Consider the following 19,914-nt stretch of genomic DNA (forward strand, 5'->3'; position numbering starts at 1 on the left):
GTATCACTATTTTTAAGAAACATGTGGACAGGTACATGGATAAGACAGGTTTAGAGGAATAGGGGCCAAACTTAGGCAAGTGGTACTAGTTTAGATGGGGCATGTTGGTCGGCGTGGGCAAGTTGGGCCAAAGGGCCTGTTTCCACTCTGTATGACTCTATGACTCTTTGTAGGATTATCCAATTTGTTTGGATAGCACCCAAACAACTGCTTTTCACCGTATCTCGGCACACATGACAATAATAAACTAATACCAATGTCAATAGAAGATGGTGAGCTTGAGGGTGGGAATTTCTGAGCTTTGTATTTTAGCAATAATGGTCTTCAAAAGTCGGGGAATTAAAACTGGGGTTATGCCAAGGTCTAGAATTGAAAAAGTGTACATATCTCCGAAGCTGAAAGGAGGTTGCAGAGTGGGATTTGAAAACATGGATGAGAATTTTCAAAGTGAGACGTTGAATGTGCACTTATTGGTGTTGCTGAATAATTTATTAATAATCAAATAATTGTTGCAATAGATAAAATGAATTGTAAACAATAATCTCTCTTTTTGTTTTTGAAGGATGGTTAAAGGGACACTGATACTTATCATATGTGTGATAACCCTTTGGGGAAAATTGATATCAGCTGCAAACCCTCATAAAGGTATGGATTATTTCACATTATCAATATTCTTTGATTTTGGTCACTTTCCTTCCTTGCACTTTAACGGCTTTGTTAATTTTCACTCTCTTTATCAAAGCGATAACTTACCAACTATTTGAGAATAAACAAAAAAATTCCATTTGATTTTGACAAGTTTGAAGCATGTTATGCTTTCAATGATATCCACTGAAGCCCAATACAATCATTAGTGTAATGGTCTGAGTCATAGTAATTTGCTTTGATTCTCTCTATAATCTATAAACTAGGTACTATTTTATTTAGATTTTATTTTAAGCTGTGTATGTATTTTCTAAACTGCAAAAGCGCTGTAAAAGGAAGACAATATAAAGTGCAGATGTTGGAGAGGAATTAAAGAGAATGTAAGGAGGGCAGCTGGGGGGGACTCCATGGATCAGGCAGCATCTGTAGAGGGAATCGGGTGGTTGACGTTTCCAGTCACGTCTCTTCATCTGGACTGAAAGAATAGTGGGGAGATGACCAGTTGGAGGAGTGGGATGAGGCAAGAGCTAGCAAGCAGTGGGAGGATACAGGTGACAAGGGGACATTTGGCGCAGAGATGTATTGGAGTACAGACATATAAATAGTGATAGTGGTGGAAGGTGATGAGTGGAGTGAACAAAAGTGTTGATTATGGAATTTGATCAGAAACAGAGCAACTAAATATGGGAAGGATGGTGGCAGATGGGGTCTGTGGAGGGAGGGGAGGGGAGGGGTGAGTATTGGAGGCAGGGCCTCCAACGAGGGGAGTGCTTGACGACACTGGGCCTGTACTCATTGGAGTTTAGAAGACCTCAATTAAACTTACTGAATAGTGAGAGGCCTGGATGTGGAGAGGATGTTTCCACCGGTGGGAAAGACTAGGACCAGAGAGAAGAGCCTTAGAATAAAAGGATGTACCTTTAGAAAGGAGATGAGTAAAGGCTTCTTTACTCAGAGGGAGGTAAATCTGTGAATCTATTGCTACATGTGGCGGTGGAGGCCAAATCAGTGGGTATTTTTAAAGTGGAGATTGACAGATACCTGATTGGTTTCAAGGGTTATGGGGAGAAGGTAGAAGAATGGGGATGAGAGGGAAAGATAGATCAGCCGTGATTGAATAGTGGAGTAGACTCGATGGGCCGAATGGCCTACTTCAGCTCGTATGACATATGAATTAATGAACAATGGGTGGAGGGTGTGAGCAATGGGCAGATGGATGGGGGGAGTGAGGAAAGAAACAGGGTGATGAGGGGTTGGGGATATTGTGGGAAGAGAGCGTGTGTGGGGTGATCAGGGTAGTTTTAATTTTTTTAGTTTTAGAGATATAGCATGGAAACAAGTCTTTCGTACCACCGAGTCCATGGCAACCAGAGATCACGCATGCACTGGTTCTGTCCTACACACTGGTGACAGTTTACTGAAGTTATTTAACCCACAAACCTGCAGACTTTGGAATATGTGAGGAAACCGGAGCACCTTCAGGTTGTAATGGCCACCTGAAATTGGGGGGCGGGGGGGGGGGTTCAATGTCTGTGCCATGGGGTTGTAAACTACAACGGCAGAATATGAGTACATCTTCTAAGTTGTGTTTGACATTATCCTGGCTGTGGGTGGTCCAAGGTCATAGGAGTGTCAGCATGGGACCACCCCATGCGTGCTCAGCCCCCTGCTGTACTCACTCTATGCTCATGACTGCGTAGCCGGTCATAGTGCGAACTCCATCATCAAGTTTGCTGATGACACCACTGTTGTGGGACGTATCACTGATGGAGATGAGTCAGAGTATAGAAGTGAGATTGACCGTTTGACTCAACACTAGCAAAACCAAGGAACTGATTGCGAACTTTGGAAGGGGTATGATGGGGACCCATAGTCCCATTTATATCAACGGGTCGATGGTGGAGAATGTCAAGAGCTTCAAATTCCTGGGCGTGCACATCTCTGAAGATCTCTCCTGGTCCGAGAACACGGATGCAATTATAAAGAAAGCACATCAGCGCCTCTACTTCTTGAGAAGATTACGGGGAGTCGGTATGACAAGAAGGACTATCTCGAACCTCTACAGGTGCACAGTAGAGAGCATGCTGACCGGTTGCATCGTGGCTTGGTTCGGCAACTTGAGTGCCCAGGAGCAGTAAACACTGCCTAGTCCATCATCGGCTCTGACCTCCCTACCATCGAGGGGATCTATCGCAGTCACTGCCGCAAAAAGGCTGCCAGCATCATCAAAGACCCACACCATCCTGGTCATCTCCCCGCTGCCTTCAGGTAGAAGGTACAGAAGCCTGAAATCTGCAACATCCAGGTTCAGGAAAAGCTACTTCCCCACAGCCATCAGGCTATTAATCTCAACTCAAACAAAACTCTGATCATGAATAGCCCATTGCACTTTGTCTGTTTATTTATGTGTGTATATATATTCATTGGTATATGGTCATACTGATCTGTTCTGCTATGTATTTATTTATGCCTACTATATTCTGTTGTGCTGAAGCAAAGCAAGAATTTCATTGTCCTATCTGGGACACATGACAATAAACTCTCTTGAATCTTGAATGTGAAAGGGAATTAAAATAGGCAACAATCAGGAAGCCCACATCACCACAGCGTACAAAGTGCAGATACTCCTAATCCTTGCTCCCTAGAATGTCTGTTTCTCTGTGGAAGGAGTGGTGTCAGGGTTGTGTCAACTGATGCCCACATGCACCATCGTAAGCAAGTCTATCCAACTGAGAAAATTTGAATTTTCCCACATAGTTTCTTGTAGCATCAGGCCCCAACATCCATGGCTTTCAATTCAGGTGACAGGATACCACTGATCTGAGCCAATATCCCAGTGGGGAGATTTGTTAGAGCTACTCGGGAGGGTTTAAATTAGTCTGGCAGGCAGGCATGGAAATCGCTATCAAAATATGGAGGGGACAGGGGACACACAATTATTTTTGGCGGCCGCGCGCGCCTGCGCACACTCACACACACACACGCGAGGCTTCAGAGGTCAATCCAGCGCTAAATGCAGCTCAACTCTGCCTGTCTCGCCGGGTTAACCTACAGCCCTGCCTGGACTGACGGGACACCAGCGCTGCTTCACCACGCTGGCTGTAAACCTGGGCCATATTTCCCGCACGTCCAGGCAGGGCTGGGGTTAACCTGGCAGGACATGGTAGAGTTGAGCTGGGTTTAGCGCTGCTTCTCTGCACTGGCTGTGGGCCTGGGGGCACTGGGCCTGTCTGACTCCCGACATCTCTGGCCACCCCGGGCGTGGGGGTGGGGGGGGCACTCGGGTGGGGACAGGACAGCGCTGGAGACCCGGCCAGGATCGATCCTGACTGTGGATGAGACGCAGGTCTGTGCCGAGACTGTTTTGGCACGTCTCCCTCCTCCAATCACCGCACTCTATTCTCAGTCCCACCCCCTCTACTGACCGACACCTCCCTCCTCCAATGATCGCGCTGAATCATCATGTCCGGCCCCCATTACCTGTTGACTGACGTCTCTTGCGTCCAATCGGCGTCCTCGATCAGCAGTCCCACCCCCAGTGTCTCGCGGAAAGCGGAGATTTCACCGGGTTTTAAAATCCGGATTACAAAAAATGGAGGGGGAGGGGGGGGGTCGCCCCCCTCCTCTCAAAACAGGTCCCCCCTGCCCCCCCCCCCCCCGGGATTTCCGCCCCTGCTGGCAGGGAATTGGACCCAACACATTGGTGAAACGGGTGGGAAAGCTGAAGCAAATACAGAAATTGACTCTGGTTCCACCTTGCGCTGCCTCGGCAAGGCCACCAGCATCAAGGATGAGTCGCACCCCGGCCATGCCCTCTTCTTCCATCTCCCATCAGGCAAGAGCTGTAGAAGTGTGAAAATGCACACTTCCAGGTTCAGGGACAGTTTATTCCCAGCTGTTATCAGGCAATTGGACCATTCTGCCAACAACCAGAGAGCAGTCCTGAATTACTATCTACCTTATTGGAGACCCTTGGACTATCTTTGATCGGACTTTACTGGACTTTAACTTGCATTAACATTATTTCCTTTATCGTGTACATGTGCACTGTGGACGGCTCAATTGTAATCATGTGTTGTCTTTCTGCTGACTGGTTAACACGCGACAAAAAGCTTTTCACTGTACCTCGGTGAACGTGACAATAAACTAAACTAAACTGGAGGTCCATTTTTGTGTGATCCGATTGTGTTGACTACCCCAAATGCAAAGATGATGAAAAGTGACAACCCTGTACATAATTTCACAAAAACATTGTTATTCCATTACTGGAATTGGTGACAGAATATCCTGAAGGCAATTTCATTTGAAAGGAAAAGATCTGACAAGCCTGAAGTTTAATATTACACTTAGCGATCAGAGACATGTGAGAAAACTGTCAAGTAAATTAGCTGAATATTCTTTGGACCCAATGCTTATAACTGATCGACGAGATACTTGTCTTCTGATGAGACAGAGTAAGTCACAGTCCACGTAACTCAATCAGAGAAGGAACTGAGGAAGGGTATAAGTTGATTTCCTTTTATTGGGTGTCCAGGCAAGTTATATCAGCTCATACAGGCTAGCTTAATTCTAATTTTCTCAGTTGGATAGACTTCTTTACGATGATGCATGGGGCATAACTCAAAGACTGCTTAAACAAGTTTTCAAATGAAAAATGACAGCTGTAACCAACTGGAAACTGGAAAAGAGGGTGTTTAGAAGCATTTATTAATTTAATCTATGCAAAGGAAATGTCCTGCAGGCTTCATCTTTGACATTCCAGCAGTTTTGCTCTACTTCTTTAACAGGTTGGATCACTCCAGGAACATTGGAAAAACAGTGGGGAGTCCAGCTTAGTGCTGCGGTGTGTGTTAGATGGCTCAGTGGTGCAGCTACTAGAGGTCAGCACAGTGGGCGGCACAGTGGCGCCGCGGTAGAGTTGCTACCTCACAGCGCCAGAGACCCGGGTTCGATCCAGACGACTGGGTGCTGTCAGTGTGGAGTTTGTACGTTCTCCCTGTGACCGCGTGGGTTTCCCCCGTGTGCTCCCGTTTCTTCCCACATTCCAAAGGCGTGCAGGTTTGTGGGTTAATTGGCTTCTGTAAATTGTCCCTAGTCTGTAGGATAGAACTAGTGTACGGGTGATTGTTGGTTGGCGTGGACTTGGTGGGCTGAAGGGCCTGTATCCATGTGGGCTGTAACTCACTGTATCTCTCTAAACTAAATCTGCAGTTTGCACTTTAGGGTGCTACCTCACAATGTCAGAGGACCAGGCCCAAACCTGATTTCAGATGCTGCATGTGTGGAGTTTGCACGTTCTCTTTGTTACTGGGTGGATTGGGGACATAGCTTTGCTTCTGCACTGTTATTGTTTTTTGTTTTTATATACTGAATTTCTCTATTTGTTTTTTATTATGTTGTTTACAGAGTAATATGTCTATATATCTGTTGTGTTGCTGTAAGTAAGAATTACATTGTTCCAATTTGGGACATATGAAAATAAAACACTCTTGACTCTCTTAGTTTAGTTTAGAGCTACAGCATGGAAACAGGCCCTTCAGCCCACCGAGCCCACGCCAACCATCGATCTCCCATACACTAACTCTGTGCTATCCCATCCTACACACTAGGGGCAATTTACAGAACCCAATTAACCTACAAACCTGACGTCTTTGGAGTGTGAAAGATAACCAGAGCACCCGGAGAAAACCCACCAGGTCACAGGGAGAATGTACAAACTATGTACAGGCAGCACGGGCAGTCAGGGTCGAACCCGGGTCTCTGGTGCTGTGAGGCAGCAACTCTACCACTGCGCCACTGTGCCACCCTTGACTCTTCTCCTCTAGGTGGTCTGGTACCCTCTCCCCTCACACCCCAAAGGCATGTGGGTTGGTAGGTTAATTGACAACGTGTAAATTGCCCTTCACGAGTAGGTCAGAGGTAGAATTTCAGGGGAATTGATAAGAATGCATGGTGATTAAAAAATGGGACTGATGTAAGATTAGTGTGAATGGGTAGTTGACGACTCAGTGGGCAGAAGGACTTGTTTCATGCTGTATCGCTTTTAAACTCTATGATACATACATTACACTATTATAGATCAAGGGCATCATCCTACACTTTTAATTATGCAGTAAGTATTGCAATAAACCCTAATCTGGGAAAGGATGAGTGACACTTTATATACTTGGATTTACTTAAGGGAGAATAACCCCAACCTTTATCTTCTCAGCTAGAAGTCGGGGACATGGTTTTCTGTAAAATACTATTTGCTCATCCCTCAGCCTCTATTACTGGTCTTAATGACTACAGGCCTGTCACACTGACATCTGTAGTCACAAAGACCCTTGAAAGGCTTGTGCTGGCCAAGCTGAAAAATATCATGAATCCCTGCTGGACCCTCTGCAGTTTGCATATCGGGCCAATAGATCTGTGGATGATGCAGTCAGCCTGGGCTGGCATTTCATCCTCCAGCATCTAGACCGCCAGGGAATCTATGCGGGGATTTATGTTTGTTATTTTTAGCTCTGCATTCAACACCATAGTGCCAGAGCTACTACATTCCAATCTTTCCAAGTTGACTGTGCCTGAACCTCTCTGTCGGTGGATCACCAGCTTCCTGACAGACAGGAAGCAGCATGTGAGGCTGGGAATGCACATCTCGGACCCGCAGAACTCAGCATAGGAGCACCGCAAGGCTGCATACTCTCTCCTCTCCTCTACTCTCTCTACACCAATGACTGCACCTCCACTGACACCTCTGTCAAGTTTGCGGAAGACACAACCCTGATTGGACTGATCCAGGATGGGGAGGAATCTGCCTACAGACAGGAAGTGACACAGCTGGCGTCCTGATGCCATCTCAGCAACCTGAGCTCATTGCTCTTAAGACAGTGGAATTGATTGTAGGCTTTAGGAGAGCCCCCCCTCCCCTCATCCCACTCACCATCAACAACACCACAGTCACGTCTGTGGAGTCTTTTAAGTTCCTGGGAACTATCATCTCAAAGGACCTTAAATGGGGGGCTACCATCGACTCCACAGTCAAAAAGGCACAACAGAGGATGTACTTCCTGCAGAAGCTGAGGAAGCACAATGTGCCACAGGCAATGATGGTCCAATTCTATATGGCCATCGTTGAGTCTGTCCTCACCTTCTCCATCATGGTCTGGTTTGGCTCAGCCACCAAGCATGACATATGGAGGCTGCAGCGAATCATCCGATCAGCTGAGAAGGTTATTTCCTGCAACCTTCCCTCCATTGACGAACTGTACACGGCAAGGGCCAGGAAGCGAGCGGGTAAGATCATCTCTGTCCCCTCTCACCCTGGCCACAAACTCTTTGAATCACTTCCCTCTGGAAGGCAACTCCGGACTGTCAAAGCTGCCACAGCTAGACATAAAAACAGCTTTTTTTTCCACGAGTAGTAGCTCTACTCAATAACCAAAAACCTGTAGCCTCCGTTTCCTCTGGTATTTTATTTAATTCACATGTTTAATCGATAATGTTTTATTATTAATGTTTAATGTTTTATGTGTCATTCCTATCTGTCACTGTATGTCATATCGTCACTTGCGGGCGGAGCACCAAGGCAAATTCCTTGTGTGAATACTTGGCCATTATTCGTTCATTAATTAATTAAATGATTGATTCTATTCTATCGCTCCAATGAAAGCAAAGTCATTCTATCCAATCTGTCCACATAACTAAAAGGCTTCAATCCAGACAACAGGATTGTATAGCAGAAGCACTGCTATCAACCAGGGTAACACATGGTCTAATATTCAAGGTGGGGTGTTCTGGAGACTGGAGGAAATGTTTCCACTAGTGGGAGAGTCTAGGACCTGAGGGAATGGAGATGAGGAGGAATTCTCTTAGCCAGAGGGTGGTGAATCTGTAAATCCATTGGCACAGTCGGCTGTGGAGGCCATGTCTTTGGGTATTATTAAAGTGGAGATTTATGGGTTCTTGATTAGATAGGGTTATTGGGAGAAGGCAGGAGAATGGAGTTTAGAGGGATTGATTGCCAGAGTAGACTCAATGGCTGAATGGCCTAATTCTCCTCCCATAACTTATTAGGCCCGTTTGAAATTTAAAATTGTGACTTTTAATACGTTGAATTATTTTGATTTTACTTTTGGTTCTGTTTGAGGTGTTTTATTGATTATTATCTTAACAAAATGGAGGGTTATGGATCACTCGAAGATAAGAGATGTTAGTTTAATTTGGCATCATATTTGACACAGACATTGTGTGCAGAGAATGGATAGGTGAGGTTTTGGGTCGGGATCTTCTCCACCCGAAACGTCACCTATCCATGTTCTCCGCAGATGCTGCCTGACCCGCTGAGTTACTCCAGCACTCTTGACCTTTGTGTAAACCAACATCTGCAATTCCTTGTTTTGACATTCAGTATAGCAATGATCCCCCTCCCTTTGATATTGTTCTGAGGTCTACAGCGGTCCTGACCTACCATCTACTTCATTGGAGATCATACCTCGGACTATCTTTAATTGGACTTTACTGGACTTTGTCTTGCACTAAACATTATACCTTTATCCTGTATCTACACTGTTGATGACTTGATTGTAATCATGTATAGTCTTTTTGCAGACTGGATAGCACACAACAAAAAAGCTTTTCACTGTTTCTTGGTACATGTGACAATTATAAAATAAACTTAACTTAAGATAGAAACAAAATGCTAGAGTAACTCAGCGTGTCAAGCAGCACCTCAGGAGAAAAGGAATAGGTGACAATTTGGCTTGGAACCCTTCTTCAGACTGCTTCTTCTTAATTTAACTTAACAACTTAACTAAGCTATCTCTTCTGGCAGACAAAAATGCTGGAGAAACTCAACGGGTGCGGCAGCATCTATGTAGTGAAGGAAATAGGCAACGTTTCGGGCCGAAACACTTCTTCAGACTGATGTGAGGGTGGGGGGAAGAAGAAAGGAAGAGGAAGAGCCAGAGGGCTGAGGGAAAGCTGCAAAGAGGAGGAGACAGTAAGGACAACCTGAAATTAGAGAAGTCAATGTTCATATATCTCTTCTGGCAGCTTGTTCCATATACCCACCACCATCTGTGTGAAAATATTGCCCCTCAGGTTCCTATTTCGAGGTTCAAATTTGCACCTCTCATCTTAATCTTGTGGCCTCTGGTTTTCGATTCCCCCACTCTGGGTAAAAGACATGCAATATCGAAGAGCTTCCACCTCCATAAATAATGCGCCATTAAGAAAATTGCACTCTCACAAGTGCATGGTTTAAAAACGGCTTATTTCTACAATCTTAAGCAACAGCTCATTAATTACAAGGAGAACCAACGCAATCTCTTGCTTTTCATTAAATGCTGATTTTCAGCCGATTGATCAGTTCTTGTGACTCAGCAGGACCAGCAGTCTTTGGCTCAGTTCACACAATTACAATGTGGGGATGTTCACACTGGGATAACAGCCTCAATTAGAAGTAATCACGCAGGAGCTGTCACGAGAATCTGTGCCCAGTGTGCAATAGGTTTCAATAATTTTCATCCACGAACAATCCCCAACATCAGAAGATGCGTTAAGACCATCGCCTGTGGTCCCAAGGCACATGTTATTGACTAAATCTAAAAGTAGACTGTACTAAAGAGGAGAAAATCAGTAAGGCTCAAAGTTAAGCCTATTTTGTAAAGTGCTGTCCATTTTAAGGATCCTGAGAGTCTTAGAGTAGTTTGGAGATACAGCACGGAAACAGGCTCTTCAGTCCATCGAGTCCGCACCGACCAGCAATCACCACACACTAACACTACCCTACACGCACTAGGGATAATTTACAATTTTACCAAAGCCTATAAACCTGTACGTCTTGGGAGTGTGGGAGTGTGGGAAGAAACTGGACCACCCAGAGAAACTAATGGGGTCACAGGGAGGTAGATAGTGACCCTCAGAATATCCTTGATCGTACTTTGCTGGCTTTACCTTGCATTAAATGTATTCCCTTATCATGTACCTATACATGTAAATGGCTCAATTGTAATCATGTATCGTCTTTCCACTGACTGGATAGCACGCAACTAAAGCTTTTCACTTTACTTCGGTGCATGTGATAATAAACTAAACTGAACTGAAATATATTATAAGTAAAAGGCAATGAGCATCAATGAACTGCAAGTGTTGCAATCTGAAATAAATGCAATTAATATTTAGCAGATCAGACAGGATCTGTGGAAAGTGAATCATAGTTGGGAAGGAGGCAAAGCATGTTTGTATGTTATATTGAAGTGGAAGAATATAATTGATTAATTAAGAAAATGAAATGAAATGAAATCAAGGACTAGTCTCACCCTGGTCATTCCCTCTTCTTCCAACTCCCATCAGGCAAGAAGTACAGAGGTGTGAAAACGCACACACCCAGATTCGGGGACTGTTTCTTCTCAAGTGACTATAAATTAAACTCAAAGTCAACTCAATTTCAATACATTGAAACTGGACTAATAACTTATATGTAACAAGACTCACATGTATTATGAAAAAGCCTGACAATCATATTTGAATTCAAGGGTAAACATTCATGCGTAATAAGACTAGATGTATTCCTAAAGGGACTCAAATTCACGTGTAATAAGATTCACATATATTTTAAAAAATTGTCATTCATAAGTAATGTGGCATTCCTATGTAAGATTGTAAGAGTACATACAAAGCTATTTACAGGGCTGCAGAGTGTAGAGGAGTCACATAGCATTGGAAACAATTTCGGGATGAGTATTATGTATTCAATGATTCAATAATATTTTATTGTCAAATGCACCTGGGTACAGTGAAATTCTTGTTTTGCATATCATCCAATAAATTCATACTATAGATATGCACAATCATAGATAATACAAAAGTGCAACAATTGTAGTGTAAGAATGGTAGACTTAAGGGCAGCACAGTGAACCAGAGGTAGAGCTGCTGCCTTACAGCGCCAGAGATCTGGGTTCAATCCAGGTTGTTGTCCGTACGGCTTTTGAAAATCTCCCTATGACTGCGTGGGTTTTCTCTGGGTGCTCCGGTTTCCTCCCATACTCCAAAGAAGTACAGGTTCGTTGGTTAATTGCCTTCGGTAAAATTGTAAATTGTCCCTAGTGTGTAGGATTAGTGTTAGTGTATGGGGTGATCATTGTTTGGTGCGGACACGGTGGGCTGAATGGCCTGTGTCCGCGCTGTATCTCTAAAGGGCCTGTCCTACTTGGTGATTTTGCCGGCCGCATATCAGTGTCGCCAAAAGATTTTGAACATTTCAAAATCCAGCGGCGACAAAAAAAATGTTGCGACACTTGAAAAAACACCGCGCGTCGTACGTTATCACACCGCGTCACCGCCAAATGAGCATTTTATTTTGCATTGAACTGGGCAAATATTTATTCTTTATAATGTAATCACAAATAAAGGAGACTTTCTCATGGCTGCTTAAGGGCCTGTCCCACTTGCGCGTCATTTACGAGACATCATTTACGCGTCACGACGCACGACACGCACGTCGTGATGCATGTATGGCGTGCATTACGCGTGCATGGTGTGTGGTGATGTAGGCAGTGACGCGCGGTGCCCCATGATTTTGGGATTCACAAAATCTTTGCTCGCCACCTGCGCAAATGTCGCCCAAGTGGGACAGGCCCTTTAACATTTACAAGGCTGCACTGTAGTTATCATGTAGGTGTTACCTGATGCCTGACTAATTGAAGATTTACTAAGTGTTCCAATTAGTGGCACCACAGGAGGACTTTTTCTTATTCAGAGAGGTCAGTAATTGGTGTGGACAGGGACAGTTCAATTGCTGCAGTTTGCAGGCAAGAAGAAACATATTCAGTTAATAACCACTGGCACGGCACGGTGGCGCAGCGGTAGGGTGACTGCCTTACACTGCCAGAGACCCGGGTTTGATCCTGAGTACGGGTGCTGTTTGTACAGAGTTTGTATGTTCTCCCCGTTTTCGCGTGGGTTTTCTCTGGGTGCTCCAGTTTCCTTCCACATTCCAATGACGTACAGGTTTGCAGGTTAATTGGCTTCGGTAAAAATTGGAAATTATCCCTATTGTGTGTAGGGGATTGCTGGTTGGCGTGGACTCAGTGGGCTGAAGGTCTTGTTTCTGCACTGTATCTCTAACCTAAACTGAACTAAACAATGTGTGAGAGCATGAAGATTTATAAAATGAACACCAAAAGAAAAAAACAGAAGATTTAATTACTTCCGTGAGAAGATTGCTAAGAATGAGGCCATTCTGCCCATCAAATCTACTCCACCATTCATTCATGGCTGACCTATCTCTCCCCCTCAATCCCATTCTCCTTCCCTCTCCCCATAACCCCTGACACCCCCTAATCAAGAATCTATCAATCTCTGCTTTAAAAATATCCATTGACTTGGCCTCCACAGCATTCTGTGACAATGAATGCCACAGATTCACCACCCTCTGACTAAAGTAATTCCTCCTCATCCTCTTCCGAAATGAACGTCCTTTTATTCTGAGGCTATGACCTATGGCCCTAGACTCCCCCACAAGTGGAAACATCCTCTCCACATCTACTCAATCCAAGCCTTTCACTATTCGGTAGGTTTTAGCAGGGACATATTTAATGATCAGCTACTGCTGATAATGTGCTTATACAATGCACTTAATACTGGGACAACAAATAACTCAATGACACCTATAGAATATCCTACACGGGTTTCACAAAATCATGAGTGGATAGATCGGGTAAATAAACAGTAGGGGAATCGATAACCCGAGATCAAAGATTTGTGAAGGGGGAAAGATATAATAGGAACCTGAGCGATAAGTTATTTACACAAAGGGTCGTGGGTGTATGCAATGAACAGCCAGAAGAGGTAGTTGTGGTACGTACTATTGCAACATTTAAGAAACATTTAGACAGGTACATGGATAGGATAGGTTTGGAGGGATATGAGCCAAACGCAGCTGGAGGGACTAGCAGGAGTGCAGGAGTTAATTGAAATTTGGAATTGCAATTGGCAATAAATGCTTGTCTTATTTGATGACTACACATCCCTTGGAAGAACGAATAAAATACTCCAGGATATGAGACCCTAGTATTTTTCATTTTTATAATTTTAAAACCATTCTCTCTTCTGCCTGTCTTGATTAAAACGTTTTATGCAGCTTAGAGATCACTATTTAATACTCTGCCTGTATATAGATTCAATAAAAGGGCATTGAAATAGCAATTCCTCACAACTCAGGATTAAAGAAATCAATTGTCACCAAACCAAATCTGCATGGTGACAAAAAGGTTAGGAACTGCCTTTCATTCCTTTCAGAGCTTTTACTAAATAATTTTGATTAAATTTGTTGATTGTGAGGATTCTTAATGCAACCTTGCTATTCACTGTTATTATATTACCAAAGCATTATAAAATGTTATCATTAACACCAGTGTTGGAAGCAAATCAAGTAATTGCTCTTCGCTTAGCCTATTGTTAAATGGAATTAATTATTTGATGCTAACAGGTTAATTGTTAAAATTTGATTTAACCCATAAGCGGAAAAGACAAGAGATTTTGGGACCATTTGTCAATTGAAACAATGCTCTTGGCATCAGAATGAACTCTTTTATTGCCAGGTTTACACAATCGATAGCACATGTATCTTGACACGAAAGGTTATGAACTCTTTGGCTCTTTTGGGAACTTGTGTCTGGAAGTTTGTATTATTGATCTGGAGACTCAAGTTCCAACCTCATCATCGCACTTGGGGTTTAGTTTTGTTCAAAGATAGAGCATAGAAACAGGCCCTTGGGCCTAACGAGTGTACAGCAACTCACACCATTCTCACCAATTCTATGTTGTCCTGCTGCTTCATCCACTCCCTCCATACCAATTTTATGGAGGACAATTAACCTGCAAACCAGCACGTTCTTGGGATGTGGGAGGAAACCGGAGCACCTGGAGGAAACCCATGTGATCACGGGGAGAGCATATAAACTCCGCACAGACAGCACCCGAGGTCAGGATCAAACCTGGGTATCTGGCCCTATGAGGCAGCTGTTCTACCAGCTGTGTCACTGTACCGCAAATATGATATTTAAACCCAAAAAAGTGAATCTAGAGTAAAGAGCTTTTACCTATAAAAGCGATCATTAATATACTGAATTATTGTGAAGATCCATCTGCATTACTAACCTTTTGAGTGTCTGATGTGAAGATCCATCTGCATTACTAACCTTTTGAGTGTCTGATGTGGAACATTAATTACTGTAAATATACAGCTTAAGAATTATAATCAGTTTTATGCATTTGGAGTTTATCCCTGCCAACGTAACATCACTTCTCTGTAGAGGGTAGTGTGTTATTATGCCTTAATTAATGTCCCATAGGGAGGAAAAATCTGCCTTCCTTACTCAGCCTAGTTCAGCTGTAACCCCACGATTAAAGCAAGTGGTAGAGTTGCTGCCTCACAGCGCCAGAGACCCGAGTTCGATCCTGAGCGTACGGTGCTGCCCGTACGGAGTTTATACGGTCTCCCTGTAACAGTGTGGGTTTTCTCTGGGTACTCCGGCTTCCTCCCACATTCCAAGACATGAGGGTTAATTGCAAGACGTAGGTTAATTGGCTTCTGTAAATTGTCCTTAATGTGCAGGATAGAACTAGTGTATGGGTGATATAGACTTGGTGGGCAAAAGGGCCGTTTCCATGCAGTATCTCTGAACTAACTTAAAAAAAAAAAAGGAAAATTTGACTTCTAATGGCCACTGTTTTCAAAACAAGGTTGTGTTCATGTGGGAACCCTCAAGCACTATTTTGGAAGATAGACACAAAGTGCTGGAGTAACTCAGCAGGTCAGGCAGCTTCTCTGGAGAAAAGGGATGGGTGACGTTTCGGGTCAGGACCCTTCTTCCGACTTAAGAAGGGTTCCGAACCGAAATGTCACACGTCCTTTTTCTCCTGAGATGCTGCCTGACCTGCTGAGTTACTCCAACACCTTGTGCCAACCAGCTTTGGTATAAACCAACATCTTCCATAGGATCATAGGACTGAGTTGGATGATCAGCCATGATCATATTGAATGGCGGTGCAGGCTCGAAGGGCCGAATGGCCTACTCCTGCACCTAATTTCATGCTTCTATGTTTCTATCTCTGCAGCAGGCTGGGGCTTACCTGGATCAGAGGCGCTCCAGTAGATCTAGCATGTGGACTGGACTTCTGACTCTTTCTTTTGTAAATGGTCCCAAAATATGGCGACTCATGCAAGTGTGAGCTGTGCATAAAGAATTTCACTGTGCAGTATATATGTGACAACAAAGAACCATTGTATCATTCCATTTCTTGGAGCTTTCTAAGCATAAGGAGGAATTGCTTAAACCATGTTGCAAAAGGTGAGGAGGAAAGTGTAAAGGAGATTTACTGGGCAAGGTTCCCACACAGAGAATGGTAGGTGTCTGGAAAGTGCTGCTGGGAAAGTGGTGGTAGCAGATACAATCGCAACGTTTAAGAGGCTTTTAGACAGATAGATGAATGGGCAGGTAATTGAAGGATTATAGATCGTGTGCAAGCAGATTTAGTTTAGTTTAGTTTGGAGATACAGCGTGGAAACAGGCACTTCAGCAGACCAAGTCCACACAGACCAGTGATCACCCTATACCTTAACATAATCCTACAGACTAGGGACAATTTACATTTTTTACTGAATTCAAATTAACCTATGAACCTGTAGGTCTTCGGACTGTGGGAGGAAACGGGAACACCTGGAGAAAACCCACATGGTCACAGGGAGAACGTACATACTCCGTACCGACAGCACCCATAGTCAGGATCGAACCCGGGTCTCTGCCGCTGTGAGGCAGCAACTCTACCGCTGCACCACTGTGCCACCCAAATTAAATAGATATGCTATTTAAATTGTCATCATGACTGGTGCAGACATCATACTGGGGCTGTTATAGTCTGGATGGTAGCATTTTTAAAAACACTTCTAGAATTCGGTCCTCTGTGATTAAATATTAGATAATATCCTCACTGTCAGTATGTGTAGTTTCAGTTGAACAACCAGCGCTGACTGATTCCCAGTGAACAATTTCACTGAATATAGTGGATATTTATAAGGCAGAGATAGATCGTTTTTTGATTAGTACAGGTGTCAAGGGTTATGGGGAGAAGGCAGGAGAATGGGGTTATTAAAGGAGAGATAGATCAGCCATGATTGAATGAATGGCAGAGTAGACTTGATGGGGCGAATGGCCTAATTCTGCTCCGATCACTTATATGACATGACTTATGACCTATAGAGTCATACAGTGTGGAAACGGGGCCCTTTGTCCCAACTTCCCATGCCGACCAACATGTCCCTCCTTCACTCGTCCCACCTGTCTGCGTGTGGCCCATATCCCTCTAGACCTGTCGTATCCATGTACCTGTCTAATTGTTTCATAAACTTTATGATAGCATGTGCCTCAACCACCACCTCTGGCAGCTCCTTCCATACACCCACCACCTTTCTGTGAAAAAATTACCCATGCGATTCCACTTAAATCTTTCCCCATTCACCTTAAACCTATGTGTCTCGATTCCCTTACTCTGGGCAAGAGGCTCTGCCCGATCTATTCCTCTCATAATTTTATACATCTCTTGAAGATCACACCTCATCCCAGCCTGGTCAACCTCTCCCTATAGCTCAGAGTTATTTCGTATAGAAGTGCTGTTCTTTATTTTGGGATGTTGCAGGGATTTAAAAAGCACATCGTTTTCTGCAGTTCTGTCACTGAATGATAAATTGGTAGATTTTACAGTTTGAGGCTGTGTGTTTGTACCTTCTGCCCAGATGCTGTGATTCTCATTTCAGTCATAGCATCTACATTTAGGAAGTATCTTACCCAGAGTTAGTGGGATTAACTCTCTGAGAGAGAGTTTATTGCTTGCATTCTCATATATCTTTCAGAGGGTCACACTTACGGAAAAATGGAAATGTTAGTTTTTTGAGAATATTGGTCTTGTAAGTGAATAAAATGGAAGAAGATATTATCCTAGTATGTTTTCTTCTGTGTTTATAATGTTATAAAGTTCAATTCTTTCAAAATAGCTTTTAAATTGTTTTTTTTTAATACATTTTCAAGTGCAGGTATTTGAAATGCAATACAGTAGTTTCAGTTTTAAAGATACAGCATGGAAACAGGTAGTTCTTTGTATCTACATTTATTCTCTCTTACATAGATATCAAATCCCTGCATGGATTCTTTTGCCACTTACTTACACTAAGTATTAATTTACAGTGACCAGTTAATGTACTAGCATTGTGATGTGTTAGACAACCACTAACAGAGACAGGGGTAACATGTAAACTCCATACAGACCCTGGAGCCTGAGGTCCTTTGGCCTACTGAGTCCATGCCGACCAGCGATCACCCATACACCAGTTCTATCCAACAAACTAGGGACAATTTCCAGAAGCCAATTAACCTACAAATCTGCACGTCTTTTTGAATGTGGGACGAAATCAGAGCATCCAGAGAAAACCCACACTGTCACAGGGAGAAGGTACAGGCAGCATCCCCGGTCAGGATTGACCCCGGTTCTCTGACGCTGTAAGGCAGCAACTCTACCGCAGCACCACTGTGCCACCCAATTTAAATTGGACTATTATCTTGCAACATTTCCCAATCTGTGATTTTAATAAATGTTAATACCAAATTGATAAAAGTTACTACCAAATAAATAAGCAAATGGTTTTGTTAAGTAAAAAGGTCTGGGTGTTTTATACTTGTTGGCTAAACACATTTACTGCCACTTCTCTGAATCAGAAGATTCTCACCATATTCATGTTTTTACTCAATCATTTTTGTAAAAGTAGACATTTTATATTGGCACAAAACATATATTCATCACAATTCTCCCAGTCAGAAACAAGACCCTTTATTTGAGGACCAAATTTGAAGGCAACAAGTTTTCATTAAGGATTGCATTTAAATCCAAATGTAATTACCTGAAGAGTAATTCCACATCAAAGGTCAAGAGTGTTTTATTGTCATATGTCCCAAAATGGAACAATAAAATTCTTACTTGCATCAGCACATGTACTCTCTAAACACCATAATAAAGAACAAAAAGTAAAAATATATTATATGTATATAATATACATACTATTATATATATAATGTATAACACATACACACAGACATATCTACACACATTCAGATGTAATCCATGTACACATACACACATGCACGCACACAGACAGACAGACAGACAGACACACACACACACATATGTATGTAAACAATAAAATAACACAAAAGGACAAAACCAATGCTCCCAAGTCTAATTACTTTAGAGCTTATTTGGAGATTGTAGTGTTTAATATCCTGACGGTTGCAGGGAAGAAGCTGTTTCCGAACCTGGACGTCACACTTTTCCGGATCCTATACCTTCTTCCCGATGTCTGGAGTGAAATGAGATTGTGGCCAGGGTGGTGTGGGTCTCTGATGATGCTGGCTGGCTCTTTGAGGCAGCGACTCTTGTTGATCCCTTCAATGATGAGGAGGTTTGTACCTGCGATGGACTGGGCAGTACTCGCCACTTTTTGCAATCTTCTTTGTTCCTACACATTTGAGTTGCCGAGCCAGGCCGTGATGCACACAGTCGATATGCTCTCACAGAAAGCCACATTCCTGCCACGGAAAGATTTCTCCTTCACATTCCCTTTCTTTCCCCTTGTCACTTTGTGTGTTAAGTGTGTGTGGTGCCAACCACTTTGCTTGAGATATTTTCAAACTTAGCTAGCCTGGGATTTCTGCTGTTAATATCCCAGTAGACTGGGCCTACAGCTGACAGCTTGCAGCTTTCTCTCTGAATGAAAGCATTATGTGACAGCAAATTTCCAGAAATATCTGATTGATGAGGGCCTTCAGTGATTCTGTTTTGCTGTTGACATTTGGTTAAATGGGGACATTTGTCACCAATGGTGTGACTTGTTGTCTCCCCCATTCCCTCCCCCCACCCCAATACTGGTGAGCTTTATTTATGCATTTATCATTTTGATGGAAGGCAAATTTCACAAAGTGAGTGGCAATAGAGACGTAAATAAAGACCAGAGATATATGCACAATATTCGTCAAGGCTTTGTGTACCTGATACCCTACCATTCTTTCAGTGAGTCCAGCAAAACCACAGATTCAATAGTCTAGGACTAAAGGTCATAGCCTCAGAATTAAAGGGCGTTCTTTTAGGAAGGTGATTAGGATAAATTTCTTTAGTCACACTGTGGTGAATCTGTGGAATTCTTTGCCCCAGAAGGCTATGGAGGCGGTCAGACTA

The 19,914-nt window shown here is 43.3% G+C and overlaps 1 protein-coding gene across 5 annotated transcripts in view; it reads left to right on the plus strand.

The window, feature by feature from the left end:
* LOC129706391 (chemokine-like protein TAFA-2) overlaps positions 1-19,914 on the plus strand; it is a 198,585-nt gene that overhangs the window by 102,100 nt on the left and 76,571 nt on the right. For all 5 annotated transcript variants that reach the window (XM_055650674.1, XM_055650673.1, XM_055650671.1 and 2 more), the window contains one exon: positions 563-645. In XM_055650674.1, the coding sequence (XP_055506649.1) occupies positions 564-645 (82 nt within the window). In that variant the 5' untranslated portion in view covers position 563. The remainder of the gene's footprint in view (positions 1-562; positions 646-19,914) is intronic.

This window comes from Leucoraja erinacea, chromosome 19 (genome assembly GCF_028641065.1).
Source record: "Leucoraja erinacea ecotype New England chromosome 19, Leri_hhj_1, whole genome shotgun sequence".
NCBI classification, from domain to species: Eukaryota; Metazoa; Chordata; class Chondrichthyes; order Rajiformes; family Rajidae; genus Leucoraja; species Leucoraja erinaceus.